This window comes from Grammomys surdaster, unplaced genomic scaffold, assembly GCF_004785775.1.
Source record: "Grammomys surdaster isolate TR1022 unplaced genomic scaffold, NIH_TR_1.0 125881, whole genome shotgun sequence".
Lineage (NCBI taxonomy): Eukaryota > Metazoa > Chordata > Mammalia > Rodentia > Muridae > Grammomys > Grammomys surdaster.
Genome location: NW_021620706.1, coordinates 3,307,998 through 3,332,979, shown reverse-complemented (window position 1 = coordinate 3,332,979; position 24,982 = coordinate 3,307,998). Strand labels below are relative to the sequence as shown.

At 43.3% G+C, this 24,982-nt stretch overlaps 1 protein-coding gene and 1 pseudogene across 2 annotated transcripts in view; both read left to right on the top strand.

Annotated features, from left to right (window-relative positions):
* LOC114608236 (transmembrane protein 56) overlaps nucleotides 1-24,982 on the top strand; it is a 53,292-nt gene that overhangs the window by 12,304 nt on the left and 16,006 nt on the right. For both annotated transcript variants that reach the window (XM_028752187.1, XM_028752188.1), the window contains exons 2-6: nucleotides 13,481-13,571; nucleotides 13,991-14,156; nucleotides 17,957-18,046; nucleotides 20,454-20,512; nucleotides 21,484-21,578. In XM_028752187.1, coding sequence (XP_028608020.1) covers nucleotides 14,002-14,156; nucleotides 17,957-18,046; nucleotides 20,454-20,512; nucleotides 21,484-21,578 — 399 coding nt within the window. In that variant the 5' untranslated portion in view covers nucleotides 13,481-13,571; nucleotides 13,991-14,001. The remainder of the gene's footprint in view (nucleotides 1-13,480; nucleotides 13,572-13,990; nucleotides 14,157-17,956; nucleotides 18,047-20,453; nucleotides 20,513-21,483; nucleotides 21,579-24,982) is intronic.
* Nucleotides 167-3,804, top strand: LOC114608228 (annotated as a pseudogene).

Genomic DNA, 24,982 nt, shown 5'->3' with positions numbered 1-24,982 from the left:
CTTCCCAATTATTGCACCCTCCCCCCAACCCCCACATCCAACACCCACCCAAGATGTTCTGGTTAATCCAGAGTTCAGCAGCTAGGACCCGGGAGGATCCATTACCAAGCAGCAGGCTAAGAAGTTACCTCGCTGCTGAATCCCCAGGGCTGCCCCCAACTCAGCCATGGAAACCACCAGCATCCCTGAGGCCATGGGGACAGGCAAGTACATTGCCTCAACACAGAGACCCGACAGAATGTGGCACAAGCAGCGGAGGGTCAAAGAAGGGATCGTATACCAAGAAGAGGTCCCAGTCTATGAAAACTAGTATGTGTAGTTTTTCAAGAGTAAACCAGAACTTCCCCCAGGACTGAGCCCAGAGGCTACCACATCGGTCACCTAGTCCAGACCTGAAGGTGGTCAAACAGGCCTCTCCAAGACAGCCAAACGCAACTTGATGCTGAAGGAGCCGATGCGGCAGCAGTAGGAGAAAGACGCAGAGGCGTTGAGCAGGACTCTTGATAAGGTATCTCTGGGAGACACAGCCCAGATGCCTAGGGCTCTCTATGGCCCCCAGGCCACGCCTCTAGCTGCCTCTGATCCATCTGACTCTGCTGCCACCAGAGAGAAAGCCAAGAAGATCAAGAACCTAAGGAAGAAGCTGTGACAGGTGGAGAAGCTGCAGCAAAGCCTCTGGGAGTTCAGCCAGCCCAGCAGAGAACAGCTGGAGAAGCTGGCTTCGCAGAGGGTTCTGGAAGAGGAGCTGGAGGACTTGGAGTTGGGCCTGTCAGGCTTCAGGAGTAGGGAAGTGGACTGCAGAACAAAACATGGGGTGCCCTGGGGTCCAGGGAGTGTGGACCACAGCAGTCAGGAGGGCCACCCCCATACTGGCTCACTTCCACCTCCTGTGGCCCGACTCCATCCTCCAGAGTCTAGGCTCTCCTTCATCCCTCCCCCTTCTTCTCAGCTCCGGTTTTTGGACCTTCTCCTTCCATCCCAGTGTTCACAATCTGAATGCCGAACCAAGGTACTTCTGCTGCTGATCTGGTGTCTTGTTGAAAAGAAAACCCGGGGTGGGGTGGGGTGGGGGAGTCTGTTAGAGATCTGAGGCTGAGAGTACAAGGAGTACCCACATTTTGGAGTCTTGGTTCCTGTTCAGTGTTACTTCCCTGGCCATCCCGAAACACCCCTCCCCCCCCTTTTTAAAAAACAAAGTAAGAATAAATTCAAATAGACGGGCTGCTGTAATTGGAACTCAAATGTTTAAAGAACAAAAGCTTCTTTATAAAAAAGAAAAAAAAGTTTTAAGTAGGGTGAGATGAGAAAAAGCAACTTTTATCCCATAAATCACATGTGTACTCTGAGCCTCTGGGCCCTAGAAACCCAACTGGATTTCCTGGGGGTAGGGAGAGTTCAGTGGGCTGGAACAGCGGGCTGGAGGGAGAGCTGGAGAGAAAGGCCTTTTGGGTGAGGACCATATATCTTGTTAGGCATTTCTTAAAGTCTGGGGAATAAATGTCGGCTGCACAGAATAAAAAAGCAGGGAGAACACAACCAAATATGCCAAAAGATAAAAGGTGACGTGTAATACATGAGTGCTAGATATCATTTGTTTTTAAGATAAAAGGGCAGACGGAAAGTTCAAGGCCACCTGGGCAGTTTAGAGCCTGTCTGAAAATAGAAAGTACAAAGATCGCTGGAGATGGCCTACAGTGGCCGGGTGCTTGTCCAGCTCGTGAGGGCTCCAAGGACTGAAAACAAACAGGAAAGACCCCAACAATAACAGAACACCCCACACTAAAGCATGTGGAGTGTTTTAATGCAGTCGAGGAAAATAATAAAAATGGTTTAAAAAAATCCCAATTAATAACCTCTGAAATGGGAAGGAAACCTGGCGAGAGGGGGCAGGGATTCTTGGGGAGAAACTAAGGAGATGGTATAACCCTACCCACATTTGACATGTCAGACAACTTTGGCAGGAACTAGCTCTTGGAGAAACTCTTTATCAGAAAACTTTTCCTAGCCGGGCGGTGGTGGCGCACGCCTTTAATCCCAGCACTTGGGAGGCAGAGGCAGGCGGATTTCTGAGTTCGAGAGTTCGAGGCTAGCCTGGTCTACAGAGTGAGTTCCAGGACAGCCAGGGCTACACAGAGAAACCCTGTCTCGAAAAACCAAAAAAAAAAAAAAAAAGAAAACTTTTCCTATTATAATAAACTACAGAAAGACTTCTGTTGGGTGTGGTGGCTCATTCCCAAAATTCTAGCACTTGGGTGGCAGAGGCAGGAGGATTGCAGAGAATTCAGGCGTTGCCTTGAGTTGATGGTTTGTTTGTTCCTAAACCACAGAGCCCCTTTCACTCCCTCCCAGGAAATGAGTAAATACAACGACATGACCATAGAAACTGCACTGAGCAGAGATCAGAGAAAGAATCCTAGAAGGCTTTTAAGATAGCAATGGAGAGACAGGATTATGTCAGATTAGGTAAAACCTTTGATTAAAGGCATTTTCAGTAGAGATAGGAATTGTCAGGAGTTCTCTGGCCTGCAATGGTAGAGCCACCTAGAGCTGTGTACAGATCCTGCCTGGGTGACTGCACAGAGCTTCATTAGGGACTAGATTTAGTTCCTTCCTGTCCTGGCCTCCTGTGCCTAAGTTAGTACATAGATTTGTGAGGGCATGCTATGTTTTGTTATTAATATAGCTGATAAGTCTCAAGTCGCCAGGGTCTGTAGCAGGCAGAATTGAAGAGTCTGGCCTTTAACTTCTGTTGCATGTTGCTGGGGACAAAAGGGTTGGAAGATTGTTACCAAACTCAGGGGTCACAGTCTGTGCTCCACCATGCCAGGTTTGACTCCCCATCCTCAGTAAGCCAACTAAAGGAGCCACATTGATAGTGGAAGGCAGGACAAAGTGACCATATTGGAAAGATGGCGGAAGAGATCCAGTAACTTCCCCAGTCTATCTCCAGGATGTCCTGACATGAAGGCGGGGCTTAAGCAGGAAGAGTAGGGCACAATGTGAGGTCTCTTGGCCACCAGGTCTCTTGGCCATTTTTCTCCAGCAAAAAACCCCAGTCATCCGACAGGTTGTAACTCTTTATCCTGGAGGCAGGTTCCTCCTTTGGATTACCTCAAGGTGTCCTCCATTTTCTCTCAGCAGAAAAGGAAACACTAATATCTTGGGTTCATTCACCAACAGTTTGAGCCAAAGAGGAGATTGGTGTCTCTTTAGAATGCATCCATTCCTGCTCGGCAGGTCAGTTCAGGGTGAGGGAATGGAGGGCAAACATAAACGACGATGTCCTTATTCCCGTGTGCTGTTACAATCTGCACGCGTGAGAATTTTTTCTGCAGTAGTGAGGTTTCCTTTTTCTAGATCACAGGTTTCAGATAAGTGAGTCAACTTAGGATTTCTCAGCTTTGTCTTGTTGACCATTTTCCCCTTCAATTACTTCTGGTTAAAAAGCAGTGTCATTGCTAGGTTTGTGGCACGTACCTTGGCAGATGTCTGAGAGTGAGTAGTCTACATAGTGACCAGGCCTACTTAGATCCTGCCTTAGAAAACAAAAAAGTAAGGCCCAGGGTGTAGCTTAATGATAGAGAGGTCACTCAGTATGTACTAGGTCCTGTGTTCCATCCTTTGAATGTATGCATGAGTGTGCACACGCACACGCACACGCACACAGAGGGCTGTTAGAAGATCTGTGTTTCTGTATGGGTTGCCTGTTGATTGTAGGCTCTGCAGACTTTAACACTAATGCTGATGGTTCTTGAACTTTACTCAGAAGAGAAAAACGGAGACATACCAGATGAATGTAATTAAATCTCCTAAATTTTTCATAAAACTGTCAAGGCATAATTTAACCATAACAAAACAAGGGGTTGGAGGAGTCCCGTAGCTGTTAAGAGCACTGGCTGCTCTACCAAGAGACCCAGGTTTTTCTGTTCTATTCTATCACTACATGTCCAGCTCACAACTGTTCTTAACTCCATTTCCAGGAGATGTGTGGCTTCCTTAGGTACCAGGCATGCATGTGGTGCACAGACTACTAGCAAAACCCGTACTAAACATAAAGTAATAACAAGGCAGGGCTGGGGCTGCACATCAGTATTCCTCGATACTTGGGAGGTTGAAGCCAGAATATACACAATGAGTTCAAGGCCAAGATAAGCAACTGAGAGTCTATCTTTTAAAAAAAGAAAGTTGGAGGTGTGGCTCGGTGGTAGAGCAGTTGTTTAACACATATGAAGTCCCAGATTCAATCCCAAATACTATACAAAAATTAAAAATAAAACCCGAATGCTAACTGTAGTTAGCTGAGATGTTTGTGTGTGTTTGCCTAATTGCTTGCTGGTTCTACATGAATGAAAAGTATTGGTTATTTGTTACATAGAAATGGTAAAACCTGTAACCAATTGTGGACATTGTGTCAGCCTTTAGACAAGTCTTGCAATGAGCCTGGAGTCCCTATTCAACTTTTGATAGGTTTTTAGTTAGTTTCTTGGGCTTGGTGAGTAGCTCATCTGCTGTTAATTTATTTGTGACTTAAAGTTTTCAGGGAAGAGATTTAAATCCTACCTGTTAGGCCCATGAGAATGTTACTAACTGCGTAAATACCTGGGCAGTGGATCAGTTTTGAAAACATAGTGTAGATGGTCATATGTATACATGAAACTCTGGAATGCAGGTCATATGTTGATGGAGGGAATTAAAGATGGGAAAATATTGTTTATATCTATATGGCACTTTGTTTTTGGACATGTTTATTAATGAGGTCTTTTATACATTTATGCTGTAGAAGCTAGGTTGTCAGCTTAGAGCATAGATGGTAAATGATGAAGTTCTTGGAGTATAGAAATCACTTACCACAATAGGAATGTCTTCCAGCATGGACAGAGAGCAGCCCCTGGGAGCAAAGAGTTCTTCAGGGGTGTGGTTTTTGGTAGGACTTTGTTGGGTTGATCAGCATGTGGGCTGCACCAGTTCACACTGTGGGCTATTAAAAAAAAAGAAATAAACAAACCATGAAGTTAGGAGTGGGATGTCTGTATATGCTAAGATCTAGGAATAGGCCTGGGTTGGGGAAGAGGTGAATATGATATAAATAAATATATCAAACAGTAAAACAAACAGAATATGAATGTCTGTGAACATTATTTTATTAACAGACATTGAACACATGTGTGCTTATGGGAGTCCATATCTTAGATATGAGGAAGTGAGGGTGGAGTTAAGTTGGGAGTGTGGGAATAGGATGTACGAAGGCCTCACGGAGGGAGGAAGGGAACCCTGCACCTTTAATAACACAGCAGGGCTATATAGTTAGAAGCAGCATGTGAGGGGAAGGGCCAGATGAGCCTGGAGATGAGACAAAGCCTTCCTTAGGGGAGCATTGGGGAAATAAGGATTGTGAGGACAGGCTTAGAGGTGCCATGATTGGAGATGATCTCACAAAAGAGTCCCCTGAGCCTGTCAGTCCTTCACAGTAAGGAGTAATTGTGGGGTTGGCCAGAGAAGCGATGAGGTAGCTAGGGAAAAAATAGATCTTTTGAAAGCTATTTAAGGAGCAGAATCTATAGGACTTCAAGTAGACAGGATATGGCAGTGTAGCTGAAGGCCATGGGAGCAGGTGACACTGAGATGACCTTTAGCGGTCAAGCCTGAGCCGGTTTGAGATGGCCTCAAGACCCAACCCCTAAGTCGTAAGGGCAAGGAGCAGCTAGCTCTGTGTACCTCAGGCCTCAGGAGCTCTGGGGAATGGAGATTTTAAATTTTAGTTCTCTCCATCCAAATGGTGACTAAAGCTACAGGTAGCTATACTGATAGACTCACCTAGGAGGCTAGCTAGCCAGAAGGAGGCAGTGGGACTTAGAGAAATCTCTTATTTAATGGAGAGTTTAAAGACAGACCAGTCACGAAGTCTGCTGCTGGGAGATCAGGTGGCATGAGTGCTGTGTGCAGGAGGCAGTGCTGAGCTAGCCACTAGAAATGGCTAGTGCTGGAGAGAGAACAACAGGATACGTAAGGGTGGTGTGGTTGAAAAGTGAGATGGGAAATGATGATAGATATTTATGGACAGAAGAATGGATTTATTTATTCATTTATTCATCTATCTATCTATCTATCTATCTATCTCATCTATCTATCTATCTATCCATCTATCCATCTATCCCATCCGTCTATCTATCTATCTATCTATCTATCTATCTATCTATCTATCTATCTATCTATCTATCTATCTATCTATCTCATCTATCTGAGACAAGGTTTCTCTGTGTGTCCTGGCTGTCCTGGAACTCACTCTGTAGACAAGGCTGACCTCAAACTCACAGAGCTCCTCCTACGTCTCCCTCCAGAGTGCTGGCATTAAAGGCATTTGCCACCATCACCTGAATCTAGAACTCCGACAAGCAGTGGATAGAACAAGAGAATGCATTTGTGAGAAAAGTAGAAACAAGAGATGCAGTCGAGAGAAGAGGCCCAGCAGTTGTAGCAGTTACACATCTCACCAGTGGCTCTGCCAAAATACCCGGCAAGAGCAACTTGAGAAAAAGAGTTTCTTCTGGCCCACAGCTTGAGAGTAGAGTCCACTATGACTTCAAAGGCACGGTGGCTGAAGCATGAAGCACCTCCTTAACACTGCACCGTATCAGGAGGTAGAGAAAAGGCGAGATGTGCCCTGGAGTACAGAGAGGGAGTTTAAAGTTGCACACCAGGCAGGCGAAGATACTGTTACCGATTGGCATGATTACAGACACTGTGCCTCTCTGCAGACAGACTATAGGAGAGGTACCTGGAGGGCAAGAACTCCACCCATTGAAGACTGTCTTGGGCAAATCCACCCTTAATTAACCCCGGCTACAAGTTTCCTCAGATATGTCCTGAGGTTTATCTCCTAAGTGATTCTAGACCCTGTCAGGTTGACTATTAACCATCACAGAGTTCATGAAGAGGCTGTGGGTCTGTTGGCATTTGGTTTCACTGGGGGTTTGAGCTTGTTTAAAAGCTGATATAGGGACCAGCAAGACAGCTTGGTGGGTAAAGGCACGTGCTACCAGGCCCTCAGACCTACCAGACTTCCACAGGGTGGAAGGACCACAGGGTGGAAGGAGAGAAACAATTTCTCTGCAAGTTGTCCTCTGATCTCTACTCATGTGCCACATACACATGTACACACCAAATAAAATAAATGTAATTAAAAAAATAAAGAGAAAAGCTAAGATAGCCAGTTGAGGAAGAGAAAAATCGATATTGGAAGATTCCCAAGGAGGTCCAAAAGGAAGTCTCCTGAGTGCTCTGGGAGAGAGGCCGGCTTCAGATGGATGGGCAGGTGAGTTAGGTGATGCAAGTGTCCAGTGTGGTTGGCGACAGGATGCTTTTTTTATTTTTGTGTAGGAGGCTGGGGTTACCTGTTGTAATGGGAGTGGATGGCTGAAAGGTTTGGAAACTCTACTGTGAAATCTGAGATTGGTCTGCCAAGGCAGTGTGGTTCTGGAGCAGGGACACGTAGAGGACAGTTTGGGCCTTCTCATTCCACGCTCACCAATTTCAGTCTCTTCTGGTGCATGATTGCTATATTAATTACTATGTGTGTTATGATAGAACACCATGCCCAAGGCAACTTATAGTAGAAAGAATTAATTTCAGCTTTATTATTCCAGAGAGTCACAGTCTATAATGGTGGGGACAATGTGAGAGCATCCGGCATGGCCCCTGGAGCATAGCATGAAACAAAGCAAACCATAAGTGTGTAAGACTGTAAACACTTAACATTTTTAGTGTTGGCTGATAAGGACGGGGATGAGTTGGGGCCAGGTGTGCTTGGTGGAGGGCCTAATCTCTCTTGGCTGGAGTGGCACCAGAGTGATGGACGATCGTAGAAGCAGAAGCTACCCAGTGGGACCCACATGCTCAGCATTGTCCTTAGCACCCTAAGGAGCAGAACTATTTATTCTCCTGTGAGAGTCAGGTTTGCTGTTGTGTTTAATATAAAGTGGGGAATCCAGGGTTCAGTTAGGGCGAGTTAAGCAGCTGAGATCAAAGTCACACAGCTAACAGATGTGCTAGGATTACAGGCGTCCATCACCATGCCTACTTTATATGGTGCTAGGTTAGAAACCAGGGCTTCTTCACTCATGTTAGGTGAGACCTCTAACCTCCTGAGTCCTTTCTAAGAAATCTCCTTCCGAAGCCCATTAACGCTTTATGATGTGATTTATTTCTAAACCCACTGCTTTAGTTAGACAAAGTTAACAGTTCTTTACTAGGTGATTAACTCTGGGTAAAAGGATACTCATATTTCTGACAGAAAGGTATACTTTTCCTAGCCTGATTTTAAATGAGTTTGAGGTTTCCTTGTGCATGTTTTGTATTATACAGTTATCTCTCTGTGTGTATTAAGACACTCTCTCTGCGTCTGTCTGTCTGTCTTTCTCCCTCTCTCAGTGTGTGTTTAAGTGTTTTCCCTGTCATAATTTTTCTTTGTGATTTGTAGTCATCATGCCAGCCAGGAGAGAAATCCGGATCTTTGTATGATCCAGCGTACGGTCTCTCAAGTCCACTTCTGTTCCTAGATCAACATCTAGCTTCTACACGAGCTAGCTAGCTCAGGATTCATCCACCACGTTTTGCTAGCCAGTCACTTTTTTTTCATTACTCATACATCTATCATGAGAAATGTTTGAAACTTTGCCGGACTTTTATTTGACACCCTCCAATCTTGTTAGAGCTGCCACCTTGTCACTTGTGGGAGTGACACAGGAAGGCTGAGCTGATGTAGGTTGGGAGATGGGAAGAGGGACGCCGTTCACTGAGCTATGGAGCCTTGCAGGAAGGGCTCTTCAGCTCCTCTAGGGACACAGAGCCGTGGGACCTGTGTGATCGATCCAGCATCAGTGCATCAAGGGAGGAGTACTGGGAGCCATCCAGCCCTGGTGCACTGCGGGTGGGTACCAGAGCTGCACATACCCAGAGCAGTGTTAGGTGTGAGGAATGCATAGCCAGGTTCTCTAGTGTGCAGAGAGGAAGTTCCCAGTACAGCGAGGCAGCAAACATTGTCAAGCTAAGAGACTTTGTCTGGTAGCCTGCATATTCTGGGTGAAATGAGAAGTGTTTCCATCAGAAGAGAGGGACAACTGGAGATTGGCTGGCTTGTGTATCGGAATAAATGCGGAAAACGCAGGAGGGAGCTTGCTAGGGATGGAGAAGGAATGCTAAGCATGAGTGGGTCATTGTTCTCGGCTTCCTTCTGCCCTGTCGCTCTTAAAGACAAACACACAGCCCGACTTCGTGCCCCTCGGAGGGTTCTTAGCACTACACATCGTGGCAGTGTTTCTTACTTGCATGTCTGGTGATTCAAATATATCCCCTCAGTGAGTACTGAGCGGAGGGAAATGAGGGTCTGGGTTGTTGTTTGGGTGAGGAGTTGGTTCTAAACATTCATAGGGGAACTGAGTTGTTTGAGCGTCTGCCTCAGTGTCTAGTTGGTATTTCAATAAAAGGGAAGGTATTGGGCTGTTAAGATGGCTCTCACCTGGTAAAATGCTTATCAGACAAACATAAGGACCTAAGTTTGATTCTCAGAACCTAAGTTTAAAGAAAAATGTCAGTTTTAGGAGGGCAAGAGAGGCAGATAGATCACCGAGGCTCACTGGCTAGCTTATTTGAGCTAGGTCCAGGCCAGTATGACACATTATGTCTCAAAAAGAAAACAGAGAAGACAGCTCCAGAGGAATGACACCTGAGGTTGTCTTCTGGCCTCTGCACACAAAGAGAATGTCTTCTTCTTCCCTTATTACCCTCTTTTACTCAAGCCATTGAATACCACTGGATACTCCTCCCCACGTATGTCTGCTGGCTATTCTTGCCTACTGAGAAAGGAGCTTCATGGTGCACCCTAAATTTTAGGACTTTTCCTTGCCTTCCTACTGGCTCACAAGGTGTCTCCTCCCAATTAGCGCTCCAAACACAAACACAAAGCCGCTACACAGCTGACAGGTGACAAATGTCGGCTGTATTGTTGGTTCTGAAGATGTGTGTTTGCTGTTTCCAGGACCCTGTGTCCAGAAATGAGAATGAGTGTCCTCCTGCAGGAGACGGGCTCTCATAGTGAGGGGAGAGAGAGGTCTAAGCTCATCCGTGACCTAAGACCATCTCGTGGGAAAAGGGCAAGCAGGCAGCATTGTACTCGGCAGACAATGGAAGTTCCTTTAGTGTCTACAATTCCTGTGGATCAAGACAGCTAATTAATTATATGGTAGAATTCATTTCTCAACAGTCTTGTACACTTTCCCTGTCTGTTCCAGCTGCTCTTTTCTAGGACAGCTCCCACTAGGACAGCTTCCTCGCCTCCTGCCAGCTTCTGGCCACATGTAGTGGTACATGAATGAGGCTTAATGCTTCTCCACTCTCCCTGTGATTTCCAATGCTTAGTGATTGCCAAGTCGGCAAAGGCCCTCTATCTAGGCTAATATTAGGTGTCATTTTCTCTGTCTGTTGTTACTGTTCCATCCTCTGGTACCTGAAAGTGAGCGGACAGGGGCAGCTGCTGCTACCAAGAGGCCTTGGCTTTCTGGGGGACATTTAAGTAATCTCTAGATGAGGCCTTGATTTGACATGACTGATTAAGCAAGCAGCTGCTTATTAAGAAGCAGATCTGAGATAGAACAATTTAATTAGCTTCTGTCTGCTGAGCCTTTAATAGAAGCCACAGCTTGGATATATGGTACTCTTTGTTTAGTTATAAATGGAACCCACCCCACCCCTTTGGCAGAGAAATACTCTCATCATATACCCCAAGAAAACAAAATAAATCTGTTGAAAGTATAAAGTGGGGCCGGGCGGTGGTGGCGCACGCCTTTAATCCCAGCACTTGGGAGGCAGAGGCAGGTGGATTTCTGAGTTCGAGAGTTCGAGGCTAGCCTGGTCTACAGAGTGAGTTCCAGGACAGCCCGGGCTACACAGAGAAACCCTGTCTCGAAAAACCAAAAAAAAAAAAAAAAAAAAAAAAAAGTATAAAGTGTTGGGGGTTGGAGAGATGACTCAGCAGTTAAAAGCACTTAGAATCCTTTCAGAGGACCTGGGTTTGAATCAAAGCACCCATGTGCTAACTCACAGCATCCGTAACTCTAGTTCCAGTGAATCTGATACCCACTTCTGGCCTCTGCCCACACCAGGCATGCACTGGGCTTACATACATGCATATGCACAGGCAAAATACTAATACACATAAAAATATATAAAACATTTGTCCACCATAACAATTTACAAAAACTAGGACTCAGGGTGTGGGGAAGTAATGTTTTTTTTTTTAATTTTTAAAAATCTCTTATTTAATGTACGTGTGTATGTATGTATGATGTGTGCATGTATGTGTAGATGTGTATATGTGTGGTATGTGTGATGCGCACGTATGTGTGGATGTGTGTCATTGCATATGTGTTAAGGATACACGTGGAGGTTGGGGTGATTTGCAGGAGTTGGTGTTCTTGATCCACACGAGGATCCCGGGGTTGGAACTCTGGTTGTCTGGTTTGGTGACAAGTACCTTTTACTCACTGAGTCACGTTTTCGGCCCATAATGTATGCATACATGCCTGCCTGCCTTCCTTCCTTCCTTCTTCCTTCCCTCCCTCCCTCCCTCCCTCCCTCCCTCCCTCCTTCCTTTACTTTTTTTTCTTTTCTTTTTTTCTTTTTTGACATTTTTTTTCCTGTACACCAGGCTGGCCATGTGTGTGTGTGTGTGTGTATTCACAGCAGTCTCCCTGTCTCCGTCTCCCTAGTGCTGGGGTTAGAGTGCAGACACCTGGAATAAGAAGCACTCACTACCACTACTCCCCGAGACGGGTTTCTTAATGGTGAATTGTTAGAGTGCTTTCTTTAGGACATTGGTTAGTTAATAATTCACAAACCTGGTAATATGTGGTAAGTTTTATGACAACTTAGGAAGCAGTCAAGAAATGCCCATGTATACATTGAATTTTAACAAAAGTGCCAGCAGCCCATGCTCCAGGGTCAGTGGTGAGCATCCAGAGCCTTCAGGCAAATCATCTTCGTTGAGTGGAAACTCTCAGTATCCTCTGGTGACTGATTCCATTTTCTCTAGTTAGCTATTCCCCTGGCCTCCAGGTCTGCATTTGTGGCACACGGTACTGTCATAATACATTTAGTTGATGTACAAAGTTGACTTTCATGTAGTATTTGGTTAATAGTAAACCTAGATTAAAAGACTACAAATTAATTGTTTAATGTCCAACACACACAATGAACTAAAAGAAATATAAACAGCAAATAAGCAATAAAGTTAATGGAGTTGTACAGAGAAGAATAGCAATATCAATAATTTTACCAAGCATATACGGGGGTGGGTGTGGGGGCGGGGAGAGGAGGGAGGAGAAGAGAATTCATTACTGGTCAAAAGGAGCCCTGTGGGAGACTAATTCAAATTATGATATCCTGGTTGGCAGGAGATGAAGTGGGTTTAGTGATGTGGCTCAGGCAACGACTTGTTTTTTTGGTCTGGTGAGTTGGCTTCAGTAGGTGACTCTATTTCTTCAAATTAGGAATTTGAAAATGTATAAGCTTGATTCATTTCCCCCTCACCTGACCAGCTGGTCACAGAATGATGCTGGCCTGCTGGATATGAGCAAGTGCCTTAGCTCTTTTTGCTCTGAATGTACTTAAGATTCATTTTTTTTCCCTTTCTTTTCTTTTTCTTTTTTCTTTTTTTTTAATCAGGGTCTCACTGTGTTGCTCTGGCTATCCTGGAACTCACTTTGTAGACCAAGTTAGCTTCAAATCATTGAGATCTGCTTCCTGACTGCTGGGATTAAAGGCATGTGCCACCATGCCTGGCCCTAAAGATTTTTCTAGGAGCCAAATAAAGTTCAGCCCAACAATATAGAAAACATACTTTGAGTGTGTGTATACATTTATGTGGATGCTACTGTTTTTTCCACTACTGTTCCAGAGTGCCTTTATTTTAGTTACAGTGGTATGGTTTGTTTGTTTGTTTGTGTAGCTCTGACTGTTCTGGAACTCGCTGGCCTCAAAGATGTCCACCTGCCTCTGCCTCCCAAGTGCTGGGTTAAAGGCATGTACCACCACTGCCCTGCAAATTAGTTAATTGTATGTATGTATCATTGTATAGACATGAGTGCAGTACCCATAAAGGCCAGAAGAGGGTGTTGGATGCCATGGATCTGAAATTACAGAAGGTTGAAAGTCACCTACTCTGGGTGCAGGGTGCTGGGAGCCAAATTCTAGTTCCCTGCAGGGTCACAAGGGCTTTTAATTGCTGAGCTATTTTTCAGCCCAGGTGGTTCTTTGTAATTACTTATTTCTTAAAATTTAACCTTTGTCTTCAATGTTGTGTCTCACTATACAATCAGTTTTTAGCTTTGTAATTTAATTTTTGTTTGTTTTTGCAGGCAATGGTCTATGACTTCAGCTTAAATGATTCTTAGAAATTATGTAATTTAATTTTTGTCTGTTTTTGCAGGCAATGGTCTATGACTTCGGCTTAAATGATTCTTAGAAATTATCCGACTCTTTCAATTTATAGATGAGAAAACTGAGTCAAAGAGAAACAGGTGATTTGTCTATATATAATTAAAATACTGTTAAAAGAGTAACTTTAATTGTAGCCATTGAAATTATAGCAATTGAAATTTCCTCTTAGTGTTAAGTTCCTAAGATAAGTTTGAATTATTATGTTAAAATGTTTTTTATGATACAAAGATCTGTGAGGTACTAAAGTACCTTTTAGGTACTTAAAAAAAGTACATTTAAAGCATTTTTGTTTTCAATGACAAATGTGTGATATGACACTAGTAAATGAAGAAACAGAAGACTTAACGGATTTTTGGTTTATTTTCCTTACATTAAAAAATTTGTTATATTCTTGTACTTGTATTAAAAATGGTGCAATAAATGTATACTAGATTTCGAAATGATTGTAGGCTGGCTGTGTGACAGCAACTTAGAGCCATGCTCTCTCTCTGTCCCACAGGCTGAGGGACTATGGAGGCCAACACTAAGCTGGCCGTCGCCACTGTCTGCAGCAGCTTTGTCGTCTTTCAGGTTCTTTTCCATTTTGTAAGTTACTGGTTTTCGGCAAGAGTTTCTTCAGGTTATAACGATCTTAGCATTGAGAAGAAGATCGAGTGGAACTCAAGGTAAATCCGTGAAAATGTAATAAATCGACTTAAAAATAGTCTGAGATTTAAAAAGAAGTCATTTAGGCTCTTTAAAAATTCAAGGTCAAAACTTTTTTTATCTTAGGAATAGAAGAAAGATGAGATCATAGAAGAAAAAGTTTTAAGGATTTTTATATCAGAAGATGTTTGGGAGGGGCTGGAGGGGCTGGACGAAGCTGCAGAGGTGACTCAGTGGTTAAGAGTGGTGGCTGCTCTTTCAGAAGATCTGGGTTCAGTTCCTAGTGCCCACAGCACAGTTTACGACCTCTGTAAAGGGATCTGATGCCTTCATCTGGTTTCCATGGGCACCAGGTGCACAGGAAAGCAGAACATCTATACACATAAAATCAGAATGTTAGGGACTTTTTTTTTGTTTTTAATTTCAGTTAAGTCTGCTTAGTTGAAGTTCTGTTTTCCTCTCTGAAAAATTCACAACAAACACATTTATTTTATGTAGTGTGAATGTTTGGCTTGCACTTGTGTCTGTATGCTTGGACTGTATGCTGGGCTGGCGGAACCTGGTGAGGACCAGAGTGGGTGTTGGACCGCCCGGGACTGGAGTTAACAGATAGCTGTGAGCCTCCCTGTGAATGCTGGGAATCGAACTTAATTACCCACTGCTCCTAACCGCGGAGCCACCTTTCCAGCTTATACATGATTATTTTTAAAAACCCTTTCTAACATTTGAAGATAGGGTGGTGGGAAACACGAGTGGGAGAGAGGCTTTTCTGAGTGAGTTTTGAGCTCTTTTTTGTTTCCTTTTCAATGTGGTTAGATGCTGTAAAAGCTTTCGAATCCTGGGTAGCTGCAAGCTACCCAACACATGGGGAGGACGCAGGGAGCGGAAGCAGAGATGCAGATGAAATTGGAGACTTTTTTTTTTTTTTTGACTTAGTCTCGTCTCTGTTCTGTGGCACAGGAAATTATAACGTGTGAAACTGAGTTCTGCTTTGAAGAGGAAATCTGGTGTCATATAAGATTCATTTAACTGTTGTAATGGGGTCTCTCTCTTTCCTGCTTGCTGCAGGAGCTCGGATACTTGGAGCTTAAAGATAAAGAGTACAAAGGAAAGTTGGGCTGTTTTTTTTTTAAAAAGTACAAATTTGTGTCTTAAAACTCAACCTCCAGCCTTGAAACATGCTCCAAACAGCAGACAACATTTTTTTTGGAAAAAAAAAAAACGACAAAATTCAACTTTTTTCCACTTGGTGTTTCTTTTTAGCTACTATAGGATTTGCATTTTTGCTTTTCCAGGAATATGATTTAAAAAAGTAAAAATCTCAGATGTTTACTGACAGCAGCTTCTAGGAGCATAGACTCTTATTGTTGTTGTTGTCGTCATTGTTGTCCTGGGGACTGAACTTAGGTCCTCTAGGATGCAGGATTGATCCACCCTGGGAGGAGGCTGAAAAAGAAACTTTGTAAACGTATGGTTATTAATCACTAGTCAGGACTTTAACATATGGTTACTAACCACTAGTCAGGACTTTAGGAGAGACCATGTTTCCCTCCCGTAGGATTTTGGATAACTTCCACCCTCTGTGTGGGGATTTAGATTAAGTGTTTGAATGCCAGGTCTTGGTGCCATATACCTTTAATTCAAGCACTTGGGAGGCAGAGGCAGGCAGATCTGTGAGTTCCAGGCCAGCCTGGTCTACTGTTCCAGGACAGTCAGACTGACACAGAGAAACCCTGTCTTGAACACGATAACAAATCAATAAATAGATGCAGTGTTTGACTTCATATCAAGGAATTTCTTCTTCTATCCTCCTGTTCTCGAAGGAATGCACGTGTGCTTGACTTGAAAGCATCAGACTTGTAAACCAGATCAGATGGATTTATTACACTTCCAAATGCTGCCCTGATTTACAACAGTTCCTTTGTCACTGGCCAAACTCATGATTCTCTTTGTGAATTTAAAATACAGTTTGGGATCACGTGGTTGATCTCCTTAAGAGATCTAGTTGATCAGGTAGACTCATTTGAGTTCAAGGTCCAACGAATGTTTCTAATATAAAACGTAATATTGGTTGATGAAGTTCCTTTGCTGTTAGAAACTGGGGGCGTGGTCACAGATAGACATTTCACATCAGTAGTTTCTAGTTTTATCCCTGTATCCTTCATTTTAATGAAAAGACCCTTTTTTATATATAAATTCTAAATAAATATGTGGAAACTTTGAAGCTAGCTTAAAAAGCCAGCCTCGTTGTACGTGGGTGATTGCCGTGTCTTAGATGGTCAGGTCTCAGGCCATATCATGGACTAGATCGGCTTAAAGAATGGATTTTCATCCAAAACTTATTTTCTTCCATGCAAGAAAAGAATCTGGATTGTGTTTCACTTCAATATCTGGTAAAAGGAGTTGCTGGGTGTGTAGCTCTGTTTGTAGCTTGGGGCGTTTCTCTAGTATGCAGAAGGCCCTGGGTTGTGTCTGTAGCACCGCACAGTCAGGCCTGGTGGCTCATCTGCAGTTCAAGCACTGGGAGGTGACACACAGGTCTCAGAGGGACAGGTGGAAGGTTTCCTAATGCTATAGACCTATACTCCAGATTCTTGAGCAGATTCCCTTGAACTCCACAAGTTCAAGCCCAGCTTGAGCAATACCCTATTTCAAAAAACCAACACTAGACAACTAAATGAAAGCAGCAGATCAGTGGTTCTCAACTTTTCTATTTGGAAGTGTTTTCCTACTGATGGTGAGTGGATCCATGAGCATCTGTCTGTTATTGCTCCTTGAAGAGTCATCTCAAGTGCGCTGACTCCTGTGACCAACACTGGGAACTGGATCTCTTAGACAATGAATCTTCAAGTCGTAAACCATTCAGATTGCTTTAGGAATACAGAGATGGGCCAGAAGTGGAGCTGAGTTGTGAAGCACTTGTATGGCCTAAGTGGGCCCCAGGTTCCCGCACTAGCAGTGAGGGGCATAAGAAGGAACCATTTAAAGACAGTAGATGCCAAAGTCAGTCCTCCTGAGAGCAGGAGACTCATCCTGCAGCCACACTGATGCTGATGGAACTTGAAGGACGCAGGCTTGTGGCCTTACCAACTGTGTCAGAGAAATGATTCACTCAGGATTATAGAACTTGTTCATATGAAAGTAAGGTTGTGGCCCTATGGTTTCTTAATGACTTTATTACCATTGTCATTATCATTATTACTTGATTTCCTTCCTTCCTTCCTTCCTTCCTTCCTTCCTTCCTTCCTTCCTTCCTTCCTTCCTTTCTTTTTTTCCCCCAAGACAGGGTTTCTCTGTGTGTGTAGCCCTGGCTGTCCTGGAACATACTCTGTAGACCAGGCTGGCCTCAAACTCAGAAATCCATCTGCCTCTGTCTCCCAAGTGCTAGGATTAAAGGTGTGTGCCACCACTGCCTGGCTATTACTTGATTTCTTGAGACAGGTTCTCATCACATAACTCTGGCTGGTGTAGAACTGGCTATGGAGACCAGACTGGTCTTAACTCCACAGAGATCCATCCATCTGCCTCTGCTTTCCAATGGCTGGAATAAAGGTACACAGCACCACCCTGGCCCCTGATTATTTTTGGTGCTGGAGATTGAACCTAGAGCCTCCTGCATGCCAGACAAGTGCTGTGCTGCCCAGCCATGCCTCTGGCCCTAAATGACAGTGTTAGTCACTCCCAGATGTATGATACTCCTGCATTTAATGTTCAATGCTTCGAGGTGTGAATCTTTCAGGATGGGAATGCCATAGAGGAACGAGTTGTTCATTACAAAGACTGAGATCTTTGTGTGTGTGTGTTCCTCGTCTCGTTTCAGGGTAGTATCTACATGCCACTCTTTGCTGGTTGGGATTTTCGGCTTATACCTCTTCTTCTTCGACGAGGCTACTATAGCTGATCCACTCTGGTAAGCTGTTTCCTTCCCAGCTACTTAAGTTGATGCCTGAGTTGCTATTCATTATTAATAAAAGCCTCATTTACATTCCTTTAAAACAGAAAGCATATCGATTATCTCCGATGTATGCCTTATTAATGTATGCCTTATTAAAGTGCTTATATTCGGTCCAACTTCAGCCAATTACATTAAAATGATTTTAGATTTGAGCACAAATGTTGAGGGCCATTTTCCTTTCATACTGCAATTGCTAGCTCAGACAAGGAGAATATGATTAGTTGAGCAAAACCAAGTTATTACAAACAGTTGTGAGCAAAACAGTGTCCTCACTGAGCTAGGACAGTCAGCTGGAGTAATCACTGCTTAAGACCTGTCTTCAGAGCTGTCTGTAACCCATTGTCTGCCATCAGAGAATTGAAACAGGTCTTACAGATGGCCATGCTAAAGAAGCTAAACCCAACACTTGTAAATATTTGATGATTTAGTAGATGTAATAATCTAAGGTAACCATAAAAATGCTGTAAACATTGAGAGCAGCTGCGGTTGCAGAAAGCTTGCAAGCTGATGGAGTTACTCAGGAAGGCTTACGGCAGCTCAGTGCAAGGAGTCGGTGGTAGCGAGTACAGGTGTGAGATGGCTCCGGGCCATGTGGGATAGGGACAGTTTAACCAGGTGATTTGACCAGCACTATGTGGCTACAAGGATACCATCCCTGCCATAAGTGTGAAACTGTCCCTCTAGGATTGAGCAGCTGATACATATTCATTATTAGGAAGATTTTTTTTCAAGGTGACTCAATTTTAGCCTATTCATACCTTGACCAGAGTTTGTATTCTCAATCTAAACATCATATCTTTAATTTCCCCCAAGGTTATTTTCTTAACATGATTGCAAACAGAACCAGTCTTTTGAGAAGTAAATTTTATATATATTTAAAAAAAGGGAAGATATCACTCCTTGGTCAAGTTTTGCCTTGGTAACCTTAACTAAATGTAAATTATAAATTTTGCAGGGTGTGTGTGTGTGTGTGTGTGTGTGTGTGTGTGTGTGTGTGTGTGTGATTTATTCCAGGTCTAATTTTTCTGGTTTGCATTTATAGGTCAAATTGTATGAAGAAAATGTGACTTCTCTTTTGCATTTTCTCTGCTATTACCAGTTTCAACTTGTGTTAATTTCAGAGTAATACAAGTTACAAACCACACAAAGGATGGAGTGAGGCAGATCTGTCCCATCCTAGGCTAGTGAGCTGCCCAGCAGGTTACATCCTGCCTAGGTCTGGAGACCTGAGTTTAACCCCTGGGACCCATATACAAAGTAGAATGAAAGATCAGACTCCTGAAAGTTGTCTTCTGACCTCTACACACACACAGTAGCATGTGTGTGCCTACACTCAAACACGTCATATACATGTATGTACAGCATACATACACTAATAATAATTAAGAATGAAATAGAAAAATTAAAAAAAAAATACGTTGCATTGGTAGGGATTTGTGAGCCTGGTCACAACACCAGGGTCACATTGTTAGTTCTGACTATATTCTTGGGTACTAGGTAAGTCCCTCTAATCCTCAGTAGAATTATATTGATAGGACAGTATTGCCTCAAAATTAGAGGGAAGATAGATGATTTCTTCATTTAACTGAGTCCCTGCTTCTAAGTAAGGCATTTCAACAAATCACTTGAAGACACAAGTCTTTTTGTAAAGTTACATTTTTGTACAGTTTAAAATCATGTGTGTGTGTGTATGTATGTATGTGTGTGTGCGCATAAACATTATGCTTTTTTGGGCAGTCAGAAGTATTATCTTAGCTAGCACTGTGCTCAGACAGGTTTAGAACAGAGCCCAGAACTGATAGTGACCCACTCCCCACATAGGCCAGTGGGCCCTTAGGCGTCCTCCAAGTGCATTTAAACTGGTAGATACTGCTTCCTCATTTAAAACAGAGACAAACCCTGTGTTAACACCCATGGATTTGGATGCTTCTGGGAATAGTTAAAGCACTCCAGAAAATACATGGGCTGCTCTTGGTCATCCTTAGGCAGCCTGTTTTTGACTCTGAAAACCCCAGTATGGATTGGCGTTAGGTGGTTTCTTAGAAGAGTTCAGCCTAGTTTAAATGCCAAGAATCAACGATTAGTCCTTAGGAAGATTCTGGAGGCTGGCTTGGGCTTAGAGTAAACTTCATGGGAAGTGTTGGCAACAGGTCTTCTGACCAAAACAATTTGTCCTGTGTCTGGTGTGCTGGTGCATCCTGTGATCCTAGCAGGGGGAGGGAAGGAGGAACAAGGCGGCCCCAGCAAGTTTGAGGCCAGCCTGGACCACATGAAGCCTTGGCTCAATAAGCCAGATGAAAGAAAATGGCCCCTATGTTTAGGAGGATAACGTGGTGTTTTGTTTTGTTTTAAATGTGTATAGGGGTGATCCAACCTACGTGAACATAAACATTGCGACTGCTTCAGGCTACCTCATCTCTGGTATGTGCTGAGATTGTTCACTGCTTATTACTTTTTAAACTACCCAGGGAATGATACAAAGAATATGCTGTTTATGTTTTTGACTTATTTGAAAAACAGCTTTAAAGGTCTGTGCAGGGAAAATAAAATGATCGATGATGGCAGAGCCTGAAACTTTAAGAAAGGACATATTCGTAGACGGAGACCTCAAACAACTGAGGCCTAAATCCAAAAAAAGAAAAAAAGAAAAGAAGGAAAGAAAAGCAATGGTCTGTGTCTTTTCTAAAGAACCTATTAGTATAATTAGTGTGCGTGCGTGCGTGCGTGCGTGCGTGCGTGCGTGCGTGCGTGTGTATTTCCCTCTCTGTGGGCGGTAAGGTAGTATATGTCTATATCCCAGCATTGAAAAAGGAAGGTAAGGAGCTACAGGTGAACCTTGGCTACATAGCAAATTGGAAGCTCTTTCTCAAAAAAACAAAAACAAGAACAGTATTATAGAAGACATGATAATTGTATCTTTTATTGATACCTTTCCTGCTTGCCTTGATGTAAGGCTAAAAATCAAAAAAACTTGCATTCAGGTTATTTTTGATTGATCATGGTTTTTTCATTTTGTTTAACTCCGGAAACAAGTTATTTGCCAGTACTTTTAGGCAGCTGTTAGTATTGCCAGGTGTTGGCCTTCGCTCCCCACCCCCACCCCACAGTCTGAGAGATGAAACTTCTGACATTCTGAGATGACATTCTGAGAGATGTCAACCTAGCTTGACATTCTGGAGTGGCCACAGTGTGTGTGTGTGCGGGGGTGGGGGGTGAGGCAGATAAACAGGAACAGATACTTTGTTCAAAAGTGAGCGGAGTCAGGGATGTACAAAGTGCTGTGATGTCAGACAGACAGACAGCCAGAGTTAACAGACAGCGAGGTAAGTACACTTAGGCAACCAAGCAGCTTTTTTTTTTCCAATGTGACATCTCCTTTTTCTTCCTTGCAGATTTATTGATTATACTTCTTAATTGGAAAGTGATTGGTGACAAATTTTTTATAATTCACCATTGCGCAGGACTAACTGCATACTTCTTTGTATTGGTGAGTACCAGCATTCACTGTAGCCTACCCAGCAGACACTGCTGGAGACACGTGAGGCTGAACATAGACCTAAGCCTGTAAGTCTTGTTTGTTGTTTGTTTGTTTTGAGACAGGTTCTCTCTGGGTAGCCCTGGCTGTCCTGGAACTCATTGTGTAGACCAGTTAGACCTCAAACTCATAGACATGTACTTGCCTCTGTCTCCTGAGTGCTGGGATTAACGCCTGGCATTTTGTAAGTTTTAATTCACGGTGGCCACAGTCAAATGCATGCAGGAATCACTCTTAAGTTAACTTATAATAACTAAAATAATACATTCACATGTGTTTTTCTGCTAGTACCTATTCTAATTTGTTTAGTTTGGTTTTTAGTCTTTTGAAATGGGGTCTCACATAGCATAGGCTAGCTGAGGCAATCCTGAGCTAACACTCCCCACCCCTTTTCCTCCTTTTACCAATCGCACCAAACACATATTAAAAGGAAAAGCAGTGCATTACATTAAAGTTTTGTTGGGCTCGTTCTTAGGGGTCATGTGCATTTCCTCCACTGCATTTGGGCTCTTACCTCTGTCTTTTAAGTGATAGTAATGATAATTCACAGTAGACAGCAATGAGGCTGAAGTTAGAATTATGGTAGATTTTTGAGAATTTCATATGTGAGTGTACTGTATTGACAGCATTTCCTCCCCCCTTCCCCCCATCCAACTCCTCCCACACCCCCTCAGCTCTTGACTTCCGCTGCCTTCCCCTCTCAGGTGAAGACATGACAGGCATGGGCCACCACATCTCACTCAGTGTGTCTTTATGTATTCATAAACCAAGTCAGGCAAATGACACTAATTACTTGAGTTTCCACTTAGAAAGCCTGAGGACCTTGCAGATGTAAACACTTGTCTTTCTGGACACATTTGTGATTAACAGCCTTGGATGTGTATAGATTTCTGTGTGCTGGGTTCCCTTACATGGGTCTGTAAGCTTAGATATTACAAACGGCTGTTTGGCCTCTGGAATCACAGGCTTGGTAAATGGCTGCCTGTGCACAGATTGACAAGTTGAATGCTTAATTATATGTGATGAATCCTCATTTCCCTTTGGACATTTATGCCTGCTTTTAAAACATCAAATGCATGCTGATTTAAAGGAGGGATGAATGGTTGTCTTACTTAGTGAGCTGATGAGTAAGATCCATTGCTGTCTTGTTTCAGTACCTTCCTCTGTTATGTTCTAATATGAAATAAATTCATCTAAAGTCAGTCTGTTCATAGCAAAGCAAAGTCCTGGAACCTGCTATCTAGACCAGCCTGATCCTGTACTCAGAAATCTGCCTGCCTCTGCCTCCCAAGGGCTGGGATTGAACAATTGGCCACCTGAGTTTTAGGGCAGAAATCTCAGCTCCCATGGCCAAAGAAAAAGTGGTGAAAGCAGAGAAAGGAGATTTTGTCAATTTGGAGAGGATTGGATGCCCAGAGTTCATCTTCAGATTACTGCCATGAGCTTCAGTTTTAAATAGAGGAAGACTTGGCACAGGACAGTAGGGATGCATAGGCAGTCCTGGTCAAGGTGTGGTCCTTTAGATCACTGTCTCAGATCTCATCCTGCAGGTTGGTCCAGTGAGAAGTTATCCCTGCCATTGCTCAGGCCACTAACCTGGTTCCTTGAAGATGATCACTGGCTCAGGGTGGCTCAGGGTCGTAACTGCCCTCAGTACATGTGGTGATCTGTCTTAAGCTTTTGCTCTGAGGCACTTTCAGTCCCCTCAGGTCCTGTTGTCACTAAAACCTGAGGTGACTGGAAGTTAAGGATGATGACACAGACCCATCTTTAAAAGCCTGGTGTTTTATGGAATGCCCAAGGAGACAGATGAACAATGAAGGCAGAGCATCCTGGCCTACATTGTGCTTTTAGTTATCTCGTGGGGCCCAGGGAAGAGGCAGTGCATTTTATTTAGCAAAAGCAGCTTCTAAGAGTCTGCTATGAATAATGTTATACTTCTTTGAATGTATAAAGGGTTTTCCCCCATGTAGTAAATCCAGAACTCACTTTGTTACTCTAAGAAAGCTAACAAAGTAATAATTCTTTTTTTATGAAATAAAATGTTATAAAATTCTTATTATTTAGAAGCACTTGACTTCATGTCTGTAACTGTTTAAAGATCTTTTTCTTGAATGATCTTGTTATTGGAATTAAATAAAAAAGTAGTAGTAGAAGTAAGTTTTTTTCCACATTTTTAATATAGACTCTAGTGAAGAAATGGTTTGGATAGCAGGATGTGGATTTAAGATATTAGTGTATATACTTATGATTTTTAAACACACACATGTATGCATATATGTTTATGCGTATACTTGTTTTACTTGTACATATGTATATGTAGTACTTGCATACCTGGTGCTTAGGTCAAGTCAAAAGAAAGTATGCCCTGGGAACAGGAGTCACAGACAGTTGTGAACCACCATGTGGCTGCTGGAAATTGAACCCAGGTCTTCTGCAAGAGCAACAAGTGTTCTTAACCTTTGAGCCATCTCCCCAGCCCCATATACCTAGGTTTTGCAGTGCCTTTGTGTGTGTGTCTGAGCATGCTGTGTGTTTGTGTGTATATATGTGTGTACATGTGTGTGTGTGTTTAGCCTGTGGAGGTCAAAGGTGCTAGTTAGGTGCCATCAGGCCTGGCTTTTTTGTGTTATGGTTGCTAGGTATTGAATTTAGCTCCTCCTGCTTGCAATGGAAACATTTTACTGACTGAGTTTTCTCCCTAGCCTTGGGGTATATAATGTTTTGAGCACTCTTTTTGTACTCCCGACTGCATTTATTAGGTTAATTTTTTTCCTGCCAGAGTAGTTTAAATCTAGGGAACTCTCTGCTTCCTACTGTACAGAGAGACAAACATGCTGTAGCTTTTTAAAGTGCTGTTCAGCTTTCAGTCCTGAGAAAGCATGCTGGTCAGCAAGGGGAGGGTGACATCATCTCTTACTGTGGGAACATGGATTGAGTAAGCTTTAATTCATTAAAAATACTTATTTATTTTATATGGGGGGTGCTTTGTGCCATGTATGTCTGTGTACCTTGTATGTGCTTGATGACCTTGGAGGCCAGAAGAGAGCACTAGGTCCCCCAGAGCTAGAGTTACAGATAGTTGTGATCTACTGGGAATCGAACCTGGGTCTTGTGGAAAAGCAGCAGTTCTCTTAAGCTTTGAACCATCTCTCCAGCCCGTTAGTACCTTATTAAAGGGACATTCCCCCCATACGGTGGCTTCCCATCCTGATTTTTTTTCTTTTCTTTTTTTTTTTTTGACTCTGTGGTTAGTTTTCTTTTTACTTAGGACTCACTGCCTGGCTCGACCCATGCCACACCTGTGTATGATGAGTTACACGAAGGTCATTGAGGGCACACTGTGTGTGATGAGT